Genomic DNA, 20722 nt, shown 5'->3' on the forward strand with positions numbered 1-20722 from the left:
ACAACAAGGAAGTAATCTTTGTGGAATATCAATTGTAATGCATAAGAGGTTCCTTCACGCAAAGGGAAAAAAGAGCGAGCCTCTAGAAGAAAAGTAATGGAATTATCCTAAAAGCAACGCACAAGCATACGAAAGAATCATTAATTAACATGCAGATTAGTTCACAAGATAATAACGATCATGAAAGCACATACAACCAGTGTTTTTAAAACCGGAACCGGTGACCGGACCGGTCCACCTAATGAACCGGTTTACCGACCGGAACCGGTCTAACCGGGACTGGTTTGGTCTAAACGAACCGGTTTTAAAAAATACATTAAATAATTAATTTTTAATGAAACAAAACTATTTTTAAGATGTAAAACCATGATTCCAAGCCAATAGAGACAAAATATGCAAAGTTTGCTCATTTATATACCATGCAAAGGTGAATATATCAAAATGGCACCGAGTGCAATACATATCATCGACAAAATAGAAAAATACATAAGAAATGAGGCTCTAAATGGCCTATAAAATCCAGAGGATCACAACTTCATAAAACTGCTGATCAAGCGCTGAAGGCATCTTGCTGGGTATCAGATCCTTCCTTTACTGCTGTTAGTACCTTGAAACCACTCTAGAACTAGCACTCTTTGCAATCAGATTTCTCGGGTGAGACATTGGAAGACAGATTTCATGACAAATCACTTTCTACAGCCAATATATTCCACGCACATTCTTATATAGCTTAGGCATTTGTAGCCCTGCTCCATGCAGATGTGCTTGCCTAGCATGCCACCAGGATGCAGTGCTGGGAGCTTTACAAGTGATCCATTCTCTGCCTCGAGGTACAATAAAGTGCCATCTAGTGATGGATTACCTCACGTTCCTATTTGAGCCCCCTTCATCTGAATTATCTATGCATGACATGCTGGGAATAATGATCGATTTTCAACCAACACTTAGATGTTCTTGCCATAAAACATCCTTCAAAAAGGGTTTGTCGAAAACAGCAGCCTTGTTTGTCTTTTACGAAAACCATTTACAGAGCTTTAGTGCTGAAGGAATGTCTCAAAAGATCATGCATTTTGAGGGCTAACAAGATTCATAGTGAAATGGTCATTGGAGTAACTTGAAAATGCCTTTGGGATGAGTAGATTGATAAAATTTGTGATACAAAGGAGGTTGAGAATGAATGTCTCCTTTCAATGTGCCATATCCTCAAAATGTAAGACATAACATTTACCCAGTTTCATAACTTAATTACTCTTCCGGATCTATTCAATTATGAAACCCATAATAACCTCGGTACTTTCATTTGCACCATGTTCAAGAAGTCATTACTATACAAAATTCCATAAAAAGACTATCAGCAAATTAAGAGAGAGCTCCCAAAATACGATGGTAAAGATCATAGAGGCGCTATTGTTTAGGTTAATAAAACGGAGGCCATTTTTGAGTCAAACCCACCAATAGGTGAACAAGAAAAAATCATGACCACGTCCAACAATTTGGAAGTTGAAGTATATGACTGGTTCCTATGGTGGTCCAACAAATGTGAAGCTCGTTCATTCCTTTGGAAAAAATTTGTGGATGGCTTGCTAAAAAGGTTTCATGATGAAGAAGAAGATGATATCTACGAAAAATTCGTTCATCTCAAGCAAAAAGGGTCTGTAAGCGAATACACCCACGAGTGGGAAGTAATAGTTATAAGACAAAGAGGATTTATTGATAAAGAACTGCTAAAAATGTATAGATGTGGACTTAAGGAGTTATACAAACCTAAATATCGAACGAGCTAAACATGTTGCAAAGGTTATTGAGCAAACACATAAGTTCAGAATGTCATCATTCAAGGAAGATGAAGACCAATAACAATACTCCAGAAAAGATAGACGAAAAAAAAAAACAAACAAATGTAGGTATTGTGGGGACAAATGGACCTCAAGAGAAAAAATTGTATACTTATGAAGTTGAAAAAGAATATCAGTCTTCAAGTAATGAGTCAGAGAAAAGGACAAAAAAGAAAAATAATTATCGCAAGTGTGGAGAAAATTGGGCACCAAGACATAAATGTGAGGACACGTCCTTACGCTACTATAAAATGGTAGATGGGAAGCAAGTTGAAGTACAAGAACATCGTTGTGACACATAGTGAGGATTCAGATTTTGAGGAACCATCATTAGTTGCAATCTCATGTGTCCAACAAAATCAAGGTGAAGAAGGCAATTCTTCAATGGGTCAAAAACAACAAGTCACTGCAAAATACGTTCCGCCACACCTTCGAAAGCAGAGAAACCAGTCTCCACGAAGAAAGAACATTAAGCCTACTACTCTACCAACAAACATGTCAAGAAGGTTACAACCTAAAACCCTGAAGCTTAAAGGGATTATAAGAGGTAGAAATGCCAATATACTTGTAGATGTCGGCAGTACTCACATTGTATAAACATTGATCTTGCTAAACAACTTGACCTTTGTATATGCCCAATCAAGGACCTGACCATGTTTGTCGCTACTGGGAATTAAGTTCAAAGAATTAAGAGAATTCCATAAGGTTTCAATCCATATACAAGAACTAGAGCTACAAACAGATCTATTTGCCCTACCACTCAAGGAAATGGATGTAGTTCCAAGTGCAGAATAGTTAATACAATTAGGAATCTATACTACAAACCTTGAAGAACAATTCATGGAGTTTTACTGGCAAGGACAACATTATAAATTATATGGTGTTAACACTCCTAGCTTCAAGGAAGATACAAATACTCATGAGGACTTCACCAGTCAACATAAAGATGCCACTCCATAGCAACAAGTTCAACTAGAGAAAACCCTTTTGGTTATGCTTTGAAGACAAAGCATCTCTAAAGGGGGTGGCAATGTTATGAATAAATAATTGATAAAAAAATAATATAATAATTAATTAATTAATTAGTTAATTAACATTAATAAAAAATAATTATGTAAATGAAAGGTCAAAAGGCATGACCAATCAAATGTGACCAGTCAATGCCTATTTAGGCACACTATCCGAAGGGATGTAACGCACCATTCAGATTTATCAATAATTCAATTTACTTATAACACATACAACATCTACATACAGTTACACTTGCATATTAGCATTTTGTCTCTTCTACATTGCTCTTGTGTGGAGAAAGAATTAGAACATGAGCAAATTAAGGAAACGATTTTGTGGAGACCAAGAATAGCCGAAAGTGTTAGCTTTTTGCTTCTCCAAGTTCTTCTCCTAGGAAGAAGGCATGCAAGTGTTGAAGGTGTTACAACAAAATATAACACCTCACATGATGTAAAGTCCCAAGCATCAAGGTGCTAGTCTTGTTTAACTTAGGAAGGCTACCCACTATCACCTCATTAGAGCTTCCTCTCACTTTTGGTTATCTCTTCTCCAACTCAAAGGGGTCTTCCCTAACTAGGATTGATAGGGCTACGGAATGGAGGCAGGGGGTAATTATTGAAGAACAAGCCCTATCAAAATGCATGTTGTAGCGATAGTGGAAAAGTGAATGGGCTAAGGAAAGTAACATGGAGGTGAATCCCTATGACCAATTCCTAACTACATTGGGGAAAATGGAGTCAAAGATGCAAATATCTAAGAGATTGAATGCATGAATGTGTAAGGTAGATGAGAGTTGATTTTCCATAAGAGAACCTTAGCTTACAAAAAAATATTATAGAAAATTAACCTTGGAGAGCTAGGGTTTCCACTCATTAACTTAATTATGGAGACGATGTTACATAAATTGATAGTTGAAAGATAAACATAACATCAATAGGCATACAAGGGATTGTAACCTAGCATACCACATCCAAATGACAAATACATTATTATTAGGTATCCATAAAAATTACAAAGGTTTCCTACAACAATAAACATATGAAAAATAAGTTGCACACATGAAAACCTCACCTAAGATAGACGATCTACCTCTAATCCTCCATAAAGCTTGCAGATGTACAATGTAGCCCAAGGGGAGTGTTCCTCAATCCCCAGATTCCCAACCACCAATACATAATGAAATGGATAAAAACTAAAAGTTCCTTTATGTAGAGTGAGATAAGTTTCTTTTACAATAAAATATAATATTTTCCTAACTACATGACAACACCAGCAATAAGAAAACAATGGAGTAGTGAGATCATCACCCACCAGCGTTTATTTGTCAACTATCACTCGTTGGTTTCTCCTCTCTCTCCAGTGGAAGCCATCACGTCTAAAAATATGAAGTATTGTGCAGGATATGGCTCCAAGAGAGGGAGTACACCACTAAAAAGGAGCATGAATGAATAAAATATTACAATAATTCCCATAGTAGAGCTCTCCATAGCCACCTCAATGGGAGAGATCAAACAAATAATATAATAAAAGATTGGTTGCAACCTCCAACAAAATACATCCAAGGAGATAAAGGGCAAATTAGAGACATGACAATGCTATGATTTTTACAATTAATAGAATATATCCTCCTACTATAACATCTTTGGCAACACTTATTCTGAGATGTAGATTTTGGCCATGATATCATATCCCTTTACCTAAAGCAAACTCCATTTCCTCAAAAAGTTCTTCAAAACACACTTTTTGAGTTTTCATATGCCCTTTGTATTCTATTATAACACATATATATGCTACATCAACAAAAGAAAAACGCATATGTCTACAAGTCTCTTGAAAGCAACTCAGGTATGCCATCAAAATGCACCAAAAAAATTAAATGTGTGCATTATCGTGCATTTTGAGGTAGGTTTATAGGTTTTACTGAGAGCCACCTACTACAACCCATACCCCAACATCCATAACCAACTTTTGGGGGGTATAAATGTGAAAATTTCTAACCTGAAATTCTACTACAGTAACTGATTTATTTCACCTACTTATTCTTCACAATAAGTTATTTACGAAATCCCTTCAGCAAACATTAAAATAAATTCTACTGCAGTGATCACATAACTATACAAAGAAAATAACAACAATATACATGCACAAGAACCAATCACATCAACACAGTTGTTTTTGGACAATTGTCCCCGGAAAAACCCAATGTGGGAAAACCGGTGCAACAAATGAAGGTTTTATTACTCTTCAACAACAATCGCTTTACAAGGAATTATTTTACAAAGAAACTAAGAGAAAACACCTGAGACTTTCCCCTGGAAACTTTCTGGCACCCTAGAGACCCTTCTCCCACTTCTGTGTCACTCTGTGTGATTTTGCGTCCCTCTACGTCAGCATGCATGAGGACTGCGTCTCCCCTGGATTGCGTCTCCCTCTGCGCTATCTCTCAATGCCCCTGCATCACCTCCTCCTCAATTACTGACTGCTGCTGATGCCCTCCTCTTCCTCCACACTACAACTCTCCCTATGAAATCATTCTCATCAAGGTTGCACGAAACGTGGAAACGGGTACGAGTTTCCGAAACGGGAAGCAATATGAAACGCGACCTCCCCAAATTTTGGAAACGGGGAAACGCGAATAGATATATATATATATATATATATATATATATATATTAGGAATTTAAGAAATATGAGCAATCATAAAGCATATATGATACATTCTAATTTATTACATTATGATAAAATTGTCAATTGTCAATGCATAGACTATAAGTATCTAAATTTACATCACATTTACTCATGAATAATCACATAATGAAAATAGAAATATCCAAAATCAGCCACGAGAAATTTCTAATTTTTTGTCTCGTGGTTGATTGGGAGTCTCCTCCTACATAGTCGAATGACCTTAGTGCTCTTGATTAAATACAAGTTTCATACCCTAGTACCCTACATTCTCTTGATTATTTGGAGTCTCCCCTGCATAGAGGGCTTTGTTCTCTCGATTAAATACAAGTTCCATACCCTAGTACATGATAAAATCCAATGGAAACATTGAAATCCCCCCAATCCTGAAATCCTGAAAAACAGATAAGTCTGCTGGATTTTGAGTAAGATCTAAAATTCTACTTTCTCCATATGAAATCCAATGACGGCGAAACCACTCTCAAACATCCTGAGTCATTTCATGGTAATGTTAAAAATTTAAGTAAAAGGATGAAAATGAAAAATAAAGGAGAATATCACTTTTACTTTAAGAATTTAACATTACCATGAACTGCATATCAACACTAGGGCAAACAAATGTAAGAGATCTACATTAAAAAAAAAAATTAAAAAACAAATGTCTTTTTGGGGGAAACGTGGCCCGTACGGCCTGGAAACGCGTTTCTGGCCGTACGGCCGGAAACGCGTTTCCAGGCCGTACGGTACGGGGAAACGCGTTTCGTTTCGTTTCCCCTGGCGAAACGCTCCCTAGGGCCACGTTTCCTGCAACTTAGGTTCTCATTCTCTTTGAGAATCAATTTTCATTGGGATACTGAGTATCTGCTGGTGTGTCTCCAAATGATCTTCAAGCCTTCTCTTATACTTTTCCTGTTGATGAATTAATGACCGAGATTAAGTCTCTAATCAACGGCAAAGATCAAAACAAACTTGATCCTCGTCTCTTAGAAGCTTCTCAACCTCATCTTTATTAATACCCATTAATATTTTTATTTTCCTAAGTTTAGACTTACGAACCCATTAAAAATATTAATTATTTTAATAACTCCTCATCTAGGTGGAATTTCTCCAAACGATTTATGGGTCTTGGATATCTCATGTGCCTTAGCCTCTCCACCAAATTTCAAGGCTAGAGCACATCCGATGCTACCCAAAATCAACAATCCCTCTTAGGGAGGAATGTGCTCTAGCGAGGCTTCACCATAGAAGCATCACACTGATCCTCCACATCGGTCCTCTATGTTAATGTTTGGCCTACTGCCCCACATCCACTGCATTATTGCTTCCTATACTGCTACCCATGACACTACCACTACCACTGCTACATCTGTACTACAACTCCCTCTCAACACGTTGCACCATGTTGCCCATAACACTGCCACTGCTAATTGTTGCATTGCAACTCCCGATACTTATCCATTTCTGCAACTGAAATGGGTTCTTTAACATCCCCATCTTCTCCCTGAAATAAACAAACTTTGTTCTTCCTAGAGCCTTGGTGAGGATGTTTACCCTTTGTTCCCCTGTAGGAGTGTAACTCAACTGTACTGCCCCTCGTTGGACACAGTCTCTGACAAAGTGACACATGATATCAATGTGCTTCGATCAATCATGAAATACTGGATTCTCAGAGAGCTTGATGCAACTCTGATTATCACACAAAATCCTGGTCGCTTCCATCCTTCTCCTAAATAGATTCACGAGCAATTTCCTAAGCCATATGGCCTCGCACGAAGCTGTGCTAGCAGCCATATATTCTGCTTCCGAGCTCAAAGCCACGGATTTCCGTTTTCTACTACACCAGGAGGTCATTCCTGATCCAATGTTGAAACAGTACCCAGTTGTACTTTTCCAATCTACTGAACTTCTAGCCCAATCTGCGTCAGTGAATCCACTCATCCTGATGTCATTGCCTTGGATGTACAATAGTCCAAGCTTGATTGTTCCTTGTATATACCTGAGAACATGTTTGGTTGTTGCCCAGTGCGCCCTCTTGAGTTCCACCATGCACTGACTGAGGGTGTTGACAGTGCAACAAATGTCTAGCCTGATATTGACCAGATACATCAAGGACCCTATAAGTTTCCTGTACAAGGTGGGATCAACGTCTTTACCTTATGATGCATCAATCTTCTTCCAGTTGGTGATCATTGGAGTAGCTATATGTCTATGATCTTGCACGCTGAATCATTTCAAGATCTTTGTAGCATATCTCCCTTGTCCAATGAAGATCTCACCCTTTTGCTGCCAAACTTCCAACCCCAAGAAATAATGCATCTGTCCCAAATCTTTCATGTCGAATTATGTGGCTAGGTTCTTCTCGCAGACTTTGATGAGCCTAGATGATCCTGTTAGGAAAAGATCATCCACATATAACACCAGGATTAGAGGCTCATTCTCTACGACAGGATACTAGAGATTAGGATCTGCATTACTCTTGACGAACCCCACCTTCTGTAAGTAGCCATCAATTTGACCATACCATGCTCTAGGTGCTTGTTTAAGCCCATACTGCTCTAGGTGCTTGTTTAAGCCCATACAAGGCTTTCTTTAATCTGAATAATTAGAGGCTCATTCTCTACGACAAGATAGTAGAGATTAGGATTTGCATCACTCTTGACGAACCCCACCTTCTGCAAGTAGCCATCAATTCGACCATACCATGACCTAGGTGCTTGTTTAAGCCCATACAAGGCTTTCTTTAATCTGCATATATGATATTTCTTCTCATGTGTCTCAAAACCCTCTAGATGTTCAATGTATACTTCTTCTATCACTCCGTTCAAGAACGTCGTCTTGACATCCATCTGATGAATCTCCCACCCCATCTGTGCTGCAAGGGATATCATGGTTCTAATAGAAGTATTTCTGGCTACTGGGTCGAAGTTTTCTTCGTAGTCTATCCCTTCCTTCTAAGCATACCCCTTACCCACAAACCTGGTTTTGTAATTCTCCACACTGCAGTCTGCAACATATTTGACTTTGTAGATCCATCTTGAACCTACCACTGACCTGTCCTGAGGCCTAGGTACCACTTCCTAGACATCATTGACCATTATAGAACTGTATTCCTCCACCATAGCATCTACCCATACTTGATGTTGAACGAACTCCTGAAAAGTAGAGGGTTCCCAACCTGAGCTACTAGGATCTCGTATCTGTCTGGCTGTCTTTGCTCCCTTTTACCATTCTTGGGTGCACCAATGAAGTCCTCTACATCCCGTAGAATCTGTCGGAGTTCCTGGCTCATTCTTCCACTAGTAGTGGGTACATCTATCAGTTGTTCCTCTTCCTAATATTCCTCCTGTTCTGAAACTTTGTCTTGAGGAGAATTGTTGGTACTAGTTTCCACTAGTCGAAGTGGTTGGACCAACGGATCGTCTTTTGACTACTCCTCGAAAGGCATTTCTCGGGATTTCCTGAAAGCTCTGTCCTCCATGAACTTTACATCCTGTCGAACTACTACCTTCCTACTCCCTGGAAGATAGACTCTATATGCCTTAGCATTCTCGCTATATCCCACAAGATATCCTTTCTCAGCAATTTGATCTAATTTCTTTCTCTTTTCTTTGGGTATACGGCCATACGCCAAACTCCCAAATATCCTTAAATGACTAACTTCAGGTGTCTTCCCGATGAAGACCCTTTCCGGAGTGATTTTGCCCAATGCCCTATCTGGAGTCCTATTCTAGACATAAATTGTTGTGTTGCATGCTTCTACCCAGAGGAATTTGAGCATATCCTGATCATACAGCATTGCCCTAGTTGCTTCCACAATAGTCCTATTTTTCCTTTCTGCTACTCCATTCTGCTCCGGATTGTAGGGAGTTGTCCACTCTCTTCTGATGCCTTCCCTAGACCAAAAATCGATGAAGTCCTTGTCAACGTACTCTCCACTATTGTCTGAGCGCAATACTTTTATCTTCTTTCCTGACAGATTCTCTACTAGAGCCTTGAACTCTTTGAATTGACCAAAAACCTCATCCTTGGTTTTCAGAAAGTAGGTCCAAGTCTTCCTGGAATGGTCATCGATGAAGGTGACAAAGTATTTGGCACCACTAAAAGCTTTTGTGGACATAGGTTCGCAGATGTCTAAGTGTATCAATCCTAGAACACTCTGAGCTCTATTGTTACTTCTGGAAAAACGTTGTTTTGGCATACTTGCCTAGAGCACACCCTTTGCATACATCATCTCATTCGGTACTTAATTCTAGAACTCCTAATACTGTTTTCTTGAGAATTCTCAAAGCCCCATGGTGTAAGTGTCCCATCCTTCTGTGCCATAATTCATTCAAATATTTATCTCCATTATTGTCTATCAGTGCCATTGGAGACTCTAGTTGTAATCTATACAACCTGTTACTTCTGATTCCAATCTGGGCCTTCTTTTTCCAACTCAGGGGTTTGACATATACTTTCTCCTTAATGAAGAAAACGTCATGGCCCTTGTTTTGAAGTTGAGATACAGAGAGTAAGTTCATCCCCAATCCTGGCACATGCAGCACATTGGTTTCTCGAAGCCGCTCTCCTACTTCGGTTTGAAAGACTAAAGTACCTCTTCCTACAAGGGTACACTTTGCCTTATTCCCCATGGTGATCTGAAAATTCATCATTTCTTCCTGATAATTTGAAAAACATTCTCGAATTCCTATCATATGCTAGGAAGCTCCACTATCTATATATGAAACCTCAGAAGAGGCAAAGCTTGCTAGGCAAGTGACTTCTTCTTCCAGTGTGGAAGCTAACATAGAATAATTGCGATCCATGTCCCTCGTGTTTTCTTTTGGAAATCTGCGTGAGTCCCTTTGAGTTAATGCCTCTGCATCATGCTCCTGACCCATAGCCGATTCTTCTCTCCTGTTGTCGAATCTCTGATCTGATACCATGTGAAAATTTCTAACCTGAAATTCTACTGCAGCAACTGATTTATTTCACCTACTTATTCTTCACAGTAAGTTATTTACGAAATCCCTTCAGCAAACATTAAAATATATTCTACTATAGTAACCACATAATTATACAGAGAAAATAACAACGATATACATGCACAAGAACCAATCACATCAACACAGTTGTTTTTGGACAATTGTCCTCGAAAAAACCCAATGTGGGAAAACCAGTGCAGTGGATGAGAGTTTTATTAATCTTCAACAACAATCGCTTTACAAGGAAATATTTTACAAAGAAACTGAGAGAAAACACCTAAGACTTTCCCCTAGAAACTTTCTAACACCCTGTAGACCCTTCTCCCACTTCTGTGTCACTTGTGCATCACTCTGTGTGGTTCTGCGTCCCTCTGCGTCAGCCGGCGTGAGGACTGCGTCTCCCCTAGACTATGTCTCCCTCTGCCTTGTCTCTCAATGCCCCTACGTCACCTCCTCCTCAGTTACTGACTGTTGTTGATGCCCTCCTCTTCCTCCACCCTGCAACTCTCCCTCTGAAATCGATCTCCTTCTCTTTGAGAATCAATTTTCCTTGGGATACTGAGTATCTATTGGTGTGTCTCCAAATGATCCTCAAGTCTTCTCTTATACTTTTCTTGTTGATGAATCAACGACCAAGATTAAGTCTCTAATCAACGGCTAAGATTCAAATAGACTCGATCCTCATCTCTTAAAAGCTTCTCACCCTTATCTTTATTAAACCCCATTAATATTTTTAATTTCCTAAGTTTAGACTTAGGAACCCATTAAAAATATTAATTATTTTAATAACTCCTCATTTGGGTGGAATTTCTCCAAACGATTTTTGGGGCTTGGAAATGTCATGTGCCTTAGCCTCTCCACCAAATTTCAAGGCTAGGGCACATCCGATGCTACCCAAAATCAACAATAAATTAATGCCTTAGGTGAAGGATTTAACATGCCTGCATGTACAACGTAATGTTGGCGAATTTATCCTTGATTCGAGTCTACTTCTCTAAGCTTTTAAGCCATCCCCTCATCAAGGAAACCCTAGTTTCCATAGCTTCTCATTATCTTCTTAACCTTGTGGTGAGCTCCTCTATCTCTCACATTTTTTCGAAGTGAATATTGGAGGAGGAGACTTTCAGTGGCCCATGAAGTAGGGATCTGAAGGACAATTTAGTTTGGTGCCTGCAGCAAGAGTCACGTGATAGTTATTCATTGTCTTGTTGCTTATTCAATCAATAAGAAACTCATCTTTCCTATCTCTATTTTAGTGCTAATATAATATACTTTATTTTTATGCATTGAAATTGGAATTGGATTTTTCTATTGTCTACTCTTGTTTTTTGTCTTGAACACGGGTCTTGAAGTTAGAAGTGAGACGGAGACTGGACAAGGGAATCTTATTCAACCATAGAATCTCCTCGTATGTCTAACAACCTTTAAATAGTAATTTGTTTTTGTTTGCTTCATTGTTTGGGCTGAATTCTTTTGTTTCTTCTGTCTAATGTGTTGAGGCCTCTAACCCTAGCCTTACGGAAGAAATTTCCATAACACCTCCACATGTATGCCCTCCAAGATGAAGCTTCAAGAATAGTATGAAGATCAAGAAAATGCATGCAATTTGCGCCACATGTGGCCCTCCTCAAACTCTAAGTGCATGCAAGGTCCCTAAATGGAGACACTTGTCCTCCTCATGTGCCACACACCCCTCCATAGCAACCTCCAATAAAATAATATATATGTGCCAACTTGCCAAGTCAAAGAGGTGAGGACACTCTCTAAGATAATTGAAATAGTGCCAAGTGTAGCTGAAATATCCATGCAATAATGATGAGGGAGCACCTAGGAGAGGTTTGCTCTAGAAGACTATGCCATGTAATTGCCTAAACCAACCGTTAGATATAAAACATCCTCCATATGAATTACACCCTAGGAAGAAGTGCCAAAGTGGTTAGCCTCATCAACATGTTTGTCCAAACCATGGGTTGTGTTCCAAAACCGTTACTTATTTCCCAATACCATGTGCACAAATAGGAGGCAACCTAGAGAAGTGTGCCAAAGCATATAATACTCCCCCATAATAAACTCCATAATGGCATGTCAATTGGAGTTATCTTGGGTGGTTGAGCAGAATGGTTGTTATCATCCCCACCCAAGTTCAATTCCCTACGAGTGACATGATGGTGAGAAATATTATTGTCATGGCTACATGTCTATGAATATTGTTGTATTGGCCCTTACTCTCGCCCTCGGGCTAAGAGAGGAGATCATTTCCCTTGAAAAAAAAAAACTCCATAATGGCAATCAACCAACCCAAAGATAGGGCACCCTCGAGAAGTGTGCCATGCTCTCCAACAATAATAAAATATCAATGCATGCCCTAGAAAGTGTGCTAACGAGAGGAGCACTCCATCAAAACCCCTTAACTTCATCCAAACAAACCTCTCCATGTGTGAAAAGATGCCAAGTAAGGTAGGGTGTGTTACCCACCACCAATGGGTGACTACATAGGAGAATTTTCCTCCTAAATTTGTCTTCAGCTAGCAACCCCAAACAGCCACCAGTGTAGCCGATATTGTGCCAATTATCTTCGCTCCCTAAGCGAGGCATATGTCCCCTCGCCCATCTATCGAGATCGTATGTTTGAAGGTGGGCCATCCAATCCTGAACGCATGTCTTTCATTGTGGAATCAAGTGCTTATGCTAGTTTTTCTTGGACAGACTTGGGTATGGATTAATGGGTGACTTGGAAGGAGGAAGGGTTTCGACTGTAATCTTGTTCCCTCACCTTAAATGGGGGGTTAATCCTCAACCCTAGTCCCACGAGATCTTGCCTATTAGCTTATAGATTTAGGATGGGCACTACTTGGGAAACCTTGATTTTGGTAGTGTGGTCCCATTTCCCCGTTCCGCATTTTTCACTCCTCTCTGCACACTACATGCCCTATTTCATCATCTCCCCTCTTTGGGTCTACATGACCACTGGGTCCACAAGGCTCTAGTACTTCCCCTCCCCTTGTCTGCATGTCTAGGTCGGGCTTGAAAAGATGCCCCGAAGGTTAATGCAGCTAAAAAAAAAGATAAAAGCATATCATGGTCACATACAAAAGGAAATAATACCACAAAATGCAAAAGATGGCTAAGACAATAAAATTTAGCACGTCAGCAAAAGCCAAACATGAGGTTTACCCCTTATCATTATGGCCATCACCCTAGTTCCTACAGCCCCCTTGAGTGCCCCTTACATCATCAAGGAACCCACGCATGTCCCAACTCCTCGTGGGCGATGAATTGCCTCACCTTAAGGGGGTAATCATTGTTCTATCATACACAACATGCTCTCATCCCCTGGAGCCCCGAGAAATATAATAAAAGAAAAATAAATAAATAAAGACAAAAGGAAAATGAAGAAGGGTGGAAAAACAAAGGTTGGGGTAACTCATGCACCATGATTTCTCCCTCCTACATTCATACACCCAAATATGTGGACACCCACATCAATAACACCCTTGAGCCCATTGCATTTGGCCTTGAGACACATGTGTCCCAATCCACCTCTTTATTCACATGACAACTACCACTTGAAGGATGTACATGGGACATGTCTTTCCCTATAGGGGCTAGGAACACTTAATAGGGTTGGTTCATTAGCCACTCCTACCTAGGGAGGTAACACCATTACATGCTTAAAGCCCTAAATTTGGAAGGGAAGCCCATTATGAAGTCCCATTTGTGCCCTTGACTAACAAGCTTGATTCATTAAGATACACTAATTATTTATTGTACCTAAAGGTGAGGATACACATTGGATCTTATACAGGATTGGCAGGTGGTTTCATAATGGGTTGGGTAACTAAACTGGGGCCTAAGCCCACCAGAGGATCATACTGACACTTGTAGGGGATGCATTGAGAACCATGGGCTTCCATCATCTGACAAAGCATTATCTCATACCATGGGCAGCCTCAGCACCTTCACCAACTTGTTTATTGCCCCACATCATATGCAAGATGATGCACTTGGAAAAACAGTTCCCCCAGCAGGCTTAACAGTATATACAGGGTTTGGCGTTTGATATGAGGCCTAGAGGAGGTTTGTCTCATCCTTGAAACATGGGAGGGAAACCACCATCTTCAGTGCCCTCATTTGGAACAGTTTATAGGCTTATTTTTCATCATGAAACCCATGAGACCACTAATTGTGCCCCAAAGCCACTTTGGAGCACCACGCGATGTTTTACTTAGAGATCAAGGGGCCAACCCTTGACCATCATTCATGGAGCCCTCTCCTTCATTATGGCACCTTGAGGACTCACTAAGGCCTTCTAACTACCCTTCTACACCACGATTTTGTCTCACATTGGATGGCTTATTCCTCACTCTATGAGCTACTTGGTGGGCTTGTCCCCAATGATATGTTATTTGCACATTATTTTATTACTGTTGGGGCTATTAGGCTAATTCGAACCATTAGAGGATCATATTAATACATGAGATTCTCATTTGTGAGAGGATCATCATCACTTCTTGGATTCTTTCTCTTGTACGAACTCTGCACTTCTTCTTGGATGTCTATTGGAGATCTATTGATGCATTTCGATCTTTTTGGTAGCTGAAATTTCGTTCTATCTTGGAGCTATCTCCTGTTCTATGGTTGGATACATCTCTTGTCATCTTGTAAGTGCTACATTTTGTTGAAGATCTATCTTGAATAATGTCTAATGTGTGGAATTTTTGCAATTACTTAATGTTTTTGTGCCCTAGTTTAATTGAATATCATTGTAAAAGGTTATTTGATTGGCAATTGCACATGTTACTCATTGTATGGCAAGTAGATGAATGTTCCTAGTGGATTAGAATTGATTTTCTTCCATAAAAATCCATAGAGCTTGGGTGGGTAAATGTTAAAGAGTGGTTGCTAGGGCATAAAGGTTAATGCTCTAATACAACCATAGTTCATCCTCCTAACACTTACCAACTAATTAAATCAACATGACTACGTGTGCCATAAGGGGTGGTGTGCTCCAACCTGTGTAAATAAGTTGTTCTCCATAACAATAACCCAACCATGATAACAACATAATCATAAAAGAGAAACTCAACCAAGAATTGAACCTAGGGCACACAACCAAAGGGCTTTTTAAGTGGTTAATACCTCATCAAACTTTAGAAAGTCACTTCATCATCAAAGATGTATGGTACCCATCTTCTCTAAATCAAACTTAGGAAATAATACATCACAAGGGTACTAAAAGGGTACTAACATCATTCAATGCACACACACCCCAAAGCAATACCTAGCAAACTATTCCATGGTTAAGCCATATTACCTAGGGAAATCACACATAGGAAAAGTTCACAAATACAACACATCAACACCCAAGGAAAAAGGGATGTGAGAACAGTATTATCTCCATTTAGAATCAAGTATGTCCCTAACACACATTACACCAAAGAAGCCCAGGTAGACCATTCCTTGTTAGTAACACAAATAATACAATTGTTAAATTTCCATGAAACTCTGCAACTAATTAGATGAATAACTGAAAATTGAAACCTAGTTTACTTTCACCAAGAGACAGAGTTTCTTAACAATTCATAAGCAGCGGAATAAAAACACTAGAGATTAAAAAACACATCACACAAGTTGACATGCTTGTTTACAAGGCAATCTATCTATTTGAGAAAGTGTTCTACTTCTTCTCACTAATTTCATTTAATACAATTGATCTTGGCCCTCTAGTTCGCAATTGTTCCCCTGTTGAATACATGACTTGCCCTTGCAATTCCTTATCCTAGCTCCTATTTCCTTGCACACTTGGCAGCCCTATTTCCATGTGCAAATTCCCTATGTCCTACCACAAGTTTGGCTCCTATTTCTTAGCACAATTCCTCCTATTTCCTTGAGCACTTGTGCCTCCTATTTCTTAGGAGGCAAGCTCCTCAAAATTGTGCACAATCAATCTCCTAAATCCTTGTGCACTTGTTATCTCCTATTCCTTAGGACACAAGCTCTTCGCACTCTCCACAATCAAGAATGAACTCACAAACCCGTCAACTGTATTGCCTCCCAAACCTTGTGTACAAAACTTGTGATTTCTTGTGCCTTCGGCCCTTGTTTATAGACCAAATTTGAGCATGCAAGGGACCTAGCTCAATTTAGAAACTCGAGCTCTGATTGACAAGCTAACTAAGAGTCCAACTAATTCTCTCTCCAACCAACACTTGGAGTATTAACTCTTCTCCCTTCAATCAACACTGAGGACTAACTCGCTCTAACTAAACTTGTAACTGCCACCTCTTTCTGTAGTCAAACTGATGAAGACTCCACTTAGCTAAATCTCCAATTTTGCGCATGCAAACCTGATGATTATTTCAGTAAACTAGAAGTAACCTCATCCTAACTAACATCTAACTCATGAGCTCGCACTTATACTAAGAGAAAGACAACTCGAAGTCTTTACTGGCTAAGGCACAAGCCAGAAGACCTTTACTCGCTACATTTCAAAAACAACATCAGCAACCATAGTCATTAGGAAACTCCAGCAACATCATGAAACATCTACCTCCTAAAACCATCATCTAACCCCTTAGGGGGCTAGAACCATCATACATGAACAAGATGTAACACATCCAAGATAAACAAGCATATTAAAACGACATCATGATGAAATAGCATGTTCCATGACGATCAAATGTGTAACCATGGGTGATCACAAGGAAAGCAAATGTGAGAAGACCAAGAAACCAACAAGCATAATCATCCAACCAAGGAGAAGTAAGACTCCCCCAACCAAAGGTATCCACCAAATAATCTAATGCCAAGAAGAGAAAGGTTCCATGAAGGTGCATGTCCCCAAGTTGATCCAATGCTCCAAGATACCAATAACAAATTCGATCAATGTGATGAAAATCACAATTGGGAACCTCATACAATATGAGGTTTAACAAAGAGGATTCATTGCAAAATGAGTATGTCACAAGAGATATTTTTACTCATCCTATGATCAATTCCTTACACTTACAAAACTTGGCACCTTCTATATCTCATCAATGTAACGTTATGACCACTATTGTGAGAATTGTACCCACCCTCCCAACCCTGGAATTGTACTCTAAGTAGAAGCATCATTGGGAGCGTGCCCCGGACCTTTTAGGCACACTCCCTACCAATTTGGGAGCATGGTACTCCCAAGGACATTCCCAGAAGCCCAAGAGCGCATTCCCAAGGCACTTCCTGAATGCTCCCTAGACACTCCCCAAGTGCTCCCTAGACCCCCCCCCCTTGGACACTCCCTAACAATAATGTTAAATTCTTCAAATAAATGGATAAAAAGGAAAGATAAGGGAAATGTAAACAAATTTAACAATATCATTACCTGTTTCAGGAAGTTTGAGAGTGGTTGCAATCTCATCAAGTTTCATATGGAGAAAATAGAATTTCTTATTCCATTCAAAACTCAACAAGTTAACAGTTTTCAAAATTTCAAAATCAGTGGGATTGTGGAATTATCACATATAAAGGGTATGTGATTAGCATTTAATCAAGAGCACCAAGCCCTATATGTACCCCAGTGTCAGTAGTGTTGACTGTTGAACTCCCATGTCATGGCCTTAGCAAAAAGGTATCCTTCAATCAAACCAAAATCATTGATCAAGCAAGTTAAGCTTTATGTCATATTTTTAGGCTTGGATTAGGCAGTTTCATCAAAATTGGGTGGTGTTGACTAATGTCCCTACAGGATCGAGGTAGAGGCAAAGGCTAGACAAGAGGAAAAGAATGAAGGGTGATACTAATGATCAGGATATTGATATAAGCAATGGTGGAACATTGTTTGTCGAGTGGTGGAACATGCATGGAGGTTCTACCCTATAGCTACAACATTTGGCAACATGAGTGCTTTCACAATTGGTGAACACTTCTTCTATGGAGAGGTGTTCAGCAACTAGCTCAGTTTATTATTTGAACCTCCCAGTATTCGTATGTTGGTGTGTAGATAGCTCATTTTGTAAACATGACTATGTGATCATGTTATTGTTGACAGTTGCTAGATAACCTATTTCATTCCATAAATTATTGGTATACTTTATAGTATATGGCTTAAAAATTTGTATGTGTGTTTGTAATTGATCGAATCTAGATTCTAGATTGATCGAATCTAGATTCTAGATGGTTGACACTCGAATGATTAATCATTAATGTACTACAGATGCCATTTCTATTTTAATTGATGTACAAATGTGCATGTTTTCAAATATTTTACAACTAATTTGGCATTCTAGATGTTTTTCTAATATAAATGCAATATATATATATATATATATATATATATATAATAGAAGCTCCCAGGACGCTCCACTGTCAAGGGATTTTGGAAATGACGCTCCCACTCTCAAAAACGCTCCCGCTCTATGCAACCTTGGTAATGACAAATTCTATAATAATTGTGATAGATTCATGTTACATATTATGATGCACTTATGAAGGGAGTTACAAAAGTTAAGTAGAAAGCATCTCTCGAGGAGAGATTCCTTCTTACATGTGGTGGATGATTCCTTTCTTGAAGAATATGACATCTATTACTTTCATAAACACTCTTCACTCTCTTGACAATTTTGGTTTAGTAAGGAAGGATATATAGTGAGTTTGAAGAGTGGTTCTACCAAGAGAGAGTCTAAGGCTTGTGAGAATCCATTGTGGTCCCTTGTGGACAGTAATGTAACTTTTCTATTTTGTAAATGAGAAGAAAGTGATTGTTATTACAACATCTATTTGTTCACTATATTCATGCCACTGATTTATTAGATCTAGCCTTTATCTATTTGCAAGGATGATCTCATCTTCTGATATGCGGTGTCCAAACTCTTGAGTTCACCATTCAACAATTTTGTTTATGCAAATATGAAATTTTGATTGGTGCTTCTAGTCTTTCTAGTATGGTTGTGGGTCAATTCTATGGGTGCAAATCTGTGTATCAACTTTCAAGTGGATGTAAAATTATGACATGGCATCAAAATTGTGCAGCTCAGATTCTCCAAATCCATGTATGTAATGGACTGGTACATGTGCGATGGAGCTCTCAAAGGATCTCAATGGGGTATGATGCCCCAAAGACTCCAAAGATTAGAGTGATCCATTCCTATGGGAGGCACCAAGTATTTTAAGGGATTGTGGATCTATTGCTTGAGATAGGCCCAGTGAACCTCTGATAAGTTAACTTTATTGAATGACCTACATGAGAAATTGTGTTCTAGTTTTATAAGATGACTACTCTCTATCCCAAAGAGTGGGAATGTTTGCTTCAACATTTGCATCTTGAAGTGTCAGCTACAGATGTTGTTGTAAGATATGAATCTTTGTCAGATTGTAGAAGGCATTGTTGTTACTCCCACTAATGTTACTTTGTTGGCAACAAATGAGAAGAGTATTGCCAAAGCCATGAGAATCCTTATGCATTTGACAAAGGACCACTTGATCCCTCACAGAATAGGGAGGTCAATTGCTGAGATGTGTGTAGCATTGATCACTCTAACTCACATTGGGAATTTGTCCCACTAATTGCAGGTTATTTGAAGAATCATAAGCACGAGCGATAGAAACACTAATCTAAATTAGATCATAGTATTGCTTGTCATCCATCTCGATGCTTTCAAAGTGAAAAAAGTTGAGGAATAATCTCACAGGACCATTTTTACTAGTCGGACCCAATTTGGCAGATTGGGGTTTGAAACCTTCTGGGAGCATTTTGAGGCATCAAACAAAAATTTTTGGGGGTAAAACTTTGTTGCTTTAGCGTCGCGCTTTATTTCCTATTCTACACACAAAGGCCTTTCAAATAGCATACGAATCAATTCAATCAAAGTCTATATGCAAAAGTTATGCCACTCGAAAGTTGACCTTCTTGTTTTGGCCACCATAATTCGAGAGGGTGCCACATCAACCCCCAGTATTCATCAAAATGGGGCTAGCAACATGATCATGATGAAGAAAAATCTACAAGAATCCATATTGTAACTCTAGTTAATAGATGAGGGAGTCAAACCTAAACACTAGTAGGCTAGTGGGTTGTGTTATAACCAGGCCACCAGGAGGAAAAGGGGTTCAATTTCTTTTCAAGCGCATTTGATACATAGACAAGAAAAGTAGCCGAAACCGATAAGGAAAGAACACACATAAAGGATTTGTGCATTGTAGTAGCCCACAAGCCACAAGCCTTACTTCTTTGTACTCACAACTATTTTT

The 20722-nt window shown here is 39.2% G+C and overlaps 1 protein-coding gene across 1 annotated transcript in view; it reads right to left on the bottom strand.

Annotated features, from left to right (window-relative positions):
* Nucleotides 1-20722, bottom strand: part of LOC149150995 (uncharacterized) — a gene marked incomplete at its 5' end in the record, with an annotated part of 307727 nt that overhangs the window by 178342 nt on the left and 108663 nt on the right. Inside the window, one exon of the mRNA XM_089443022.1 lies at nt 10317-10446. Coding sequence (XP_089299148.1) covers nt 10317-10446 — 130 coding nt within the window. The remainder of the gene's footprint in view (nt 1-10316; nt 10447-20722) is intronic.

This window comes from Pinus tabuliformis, chromosome 9 (assembly GCF_031772625.1).
Source record: "Pinus tabuliformis cultivar Carrire ecotype Pingquan chromosome 9, CPIR1, whole genome shotgun sequence".
NCBI lineage: Eukaryota > Viridiplantae > Streptophyta > Pinopsida > Pinales > Pinaceae > Pinus > Pinus tabuliformis.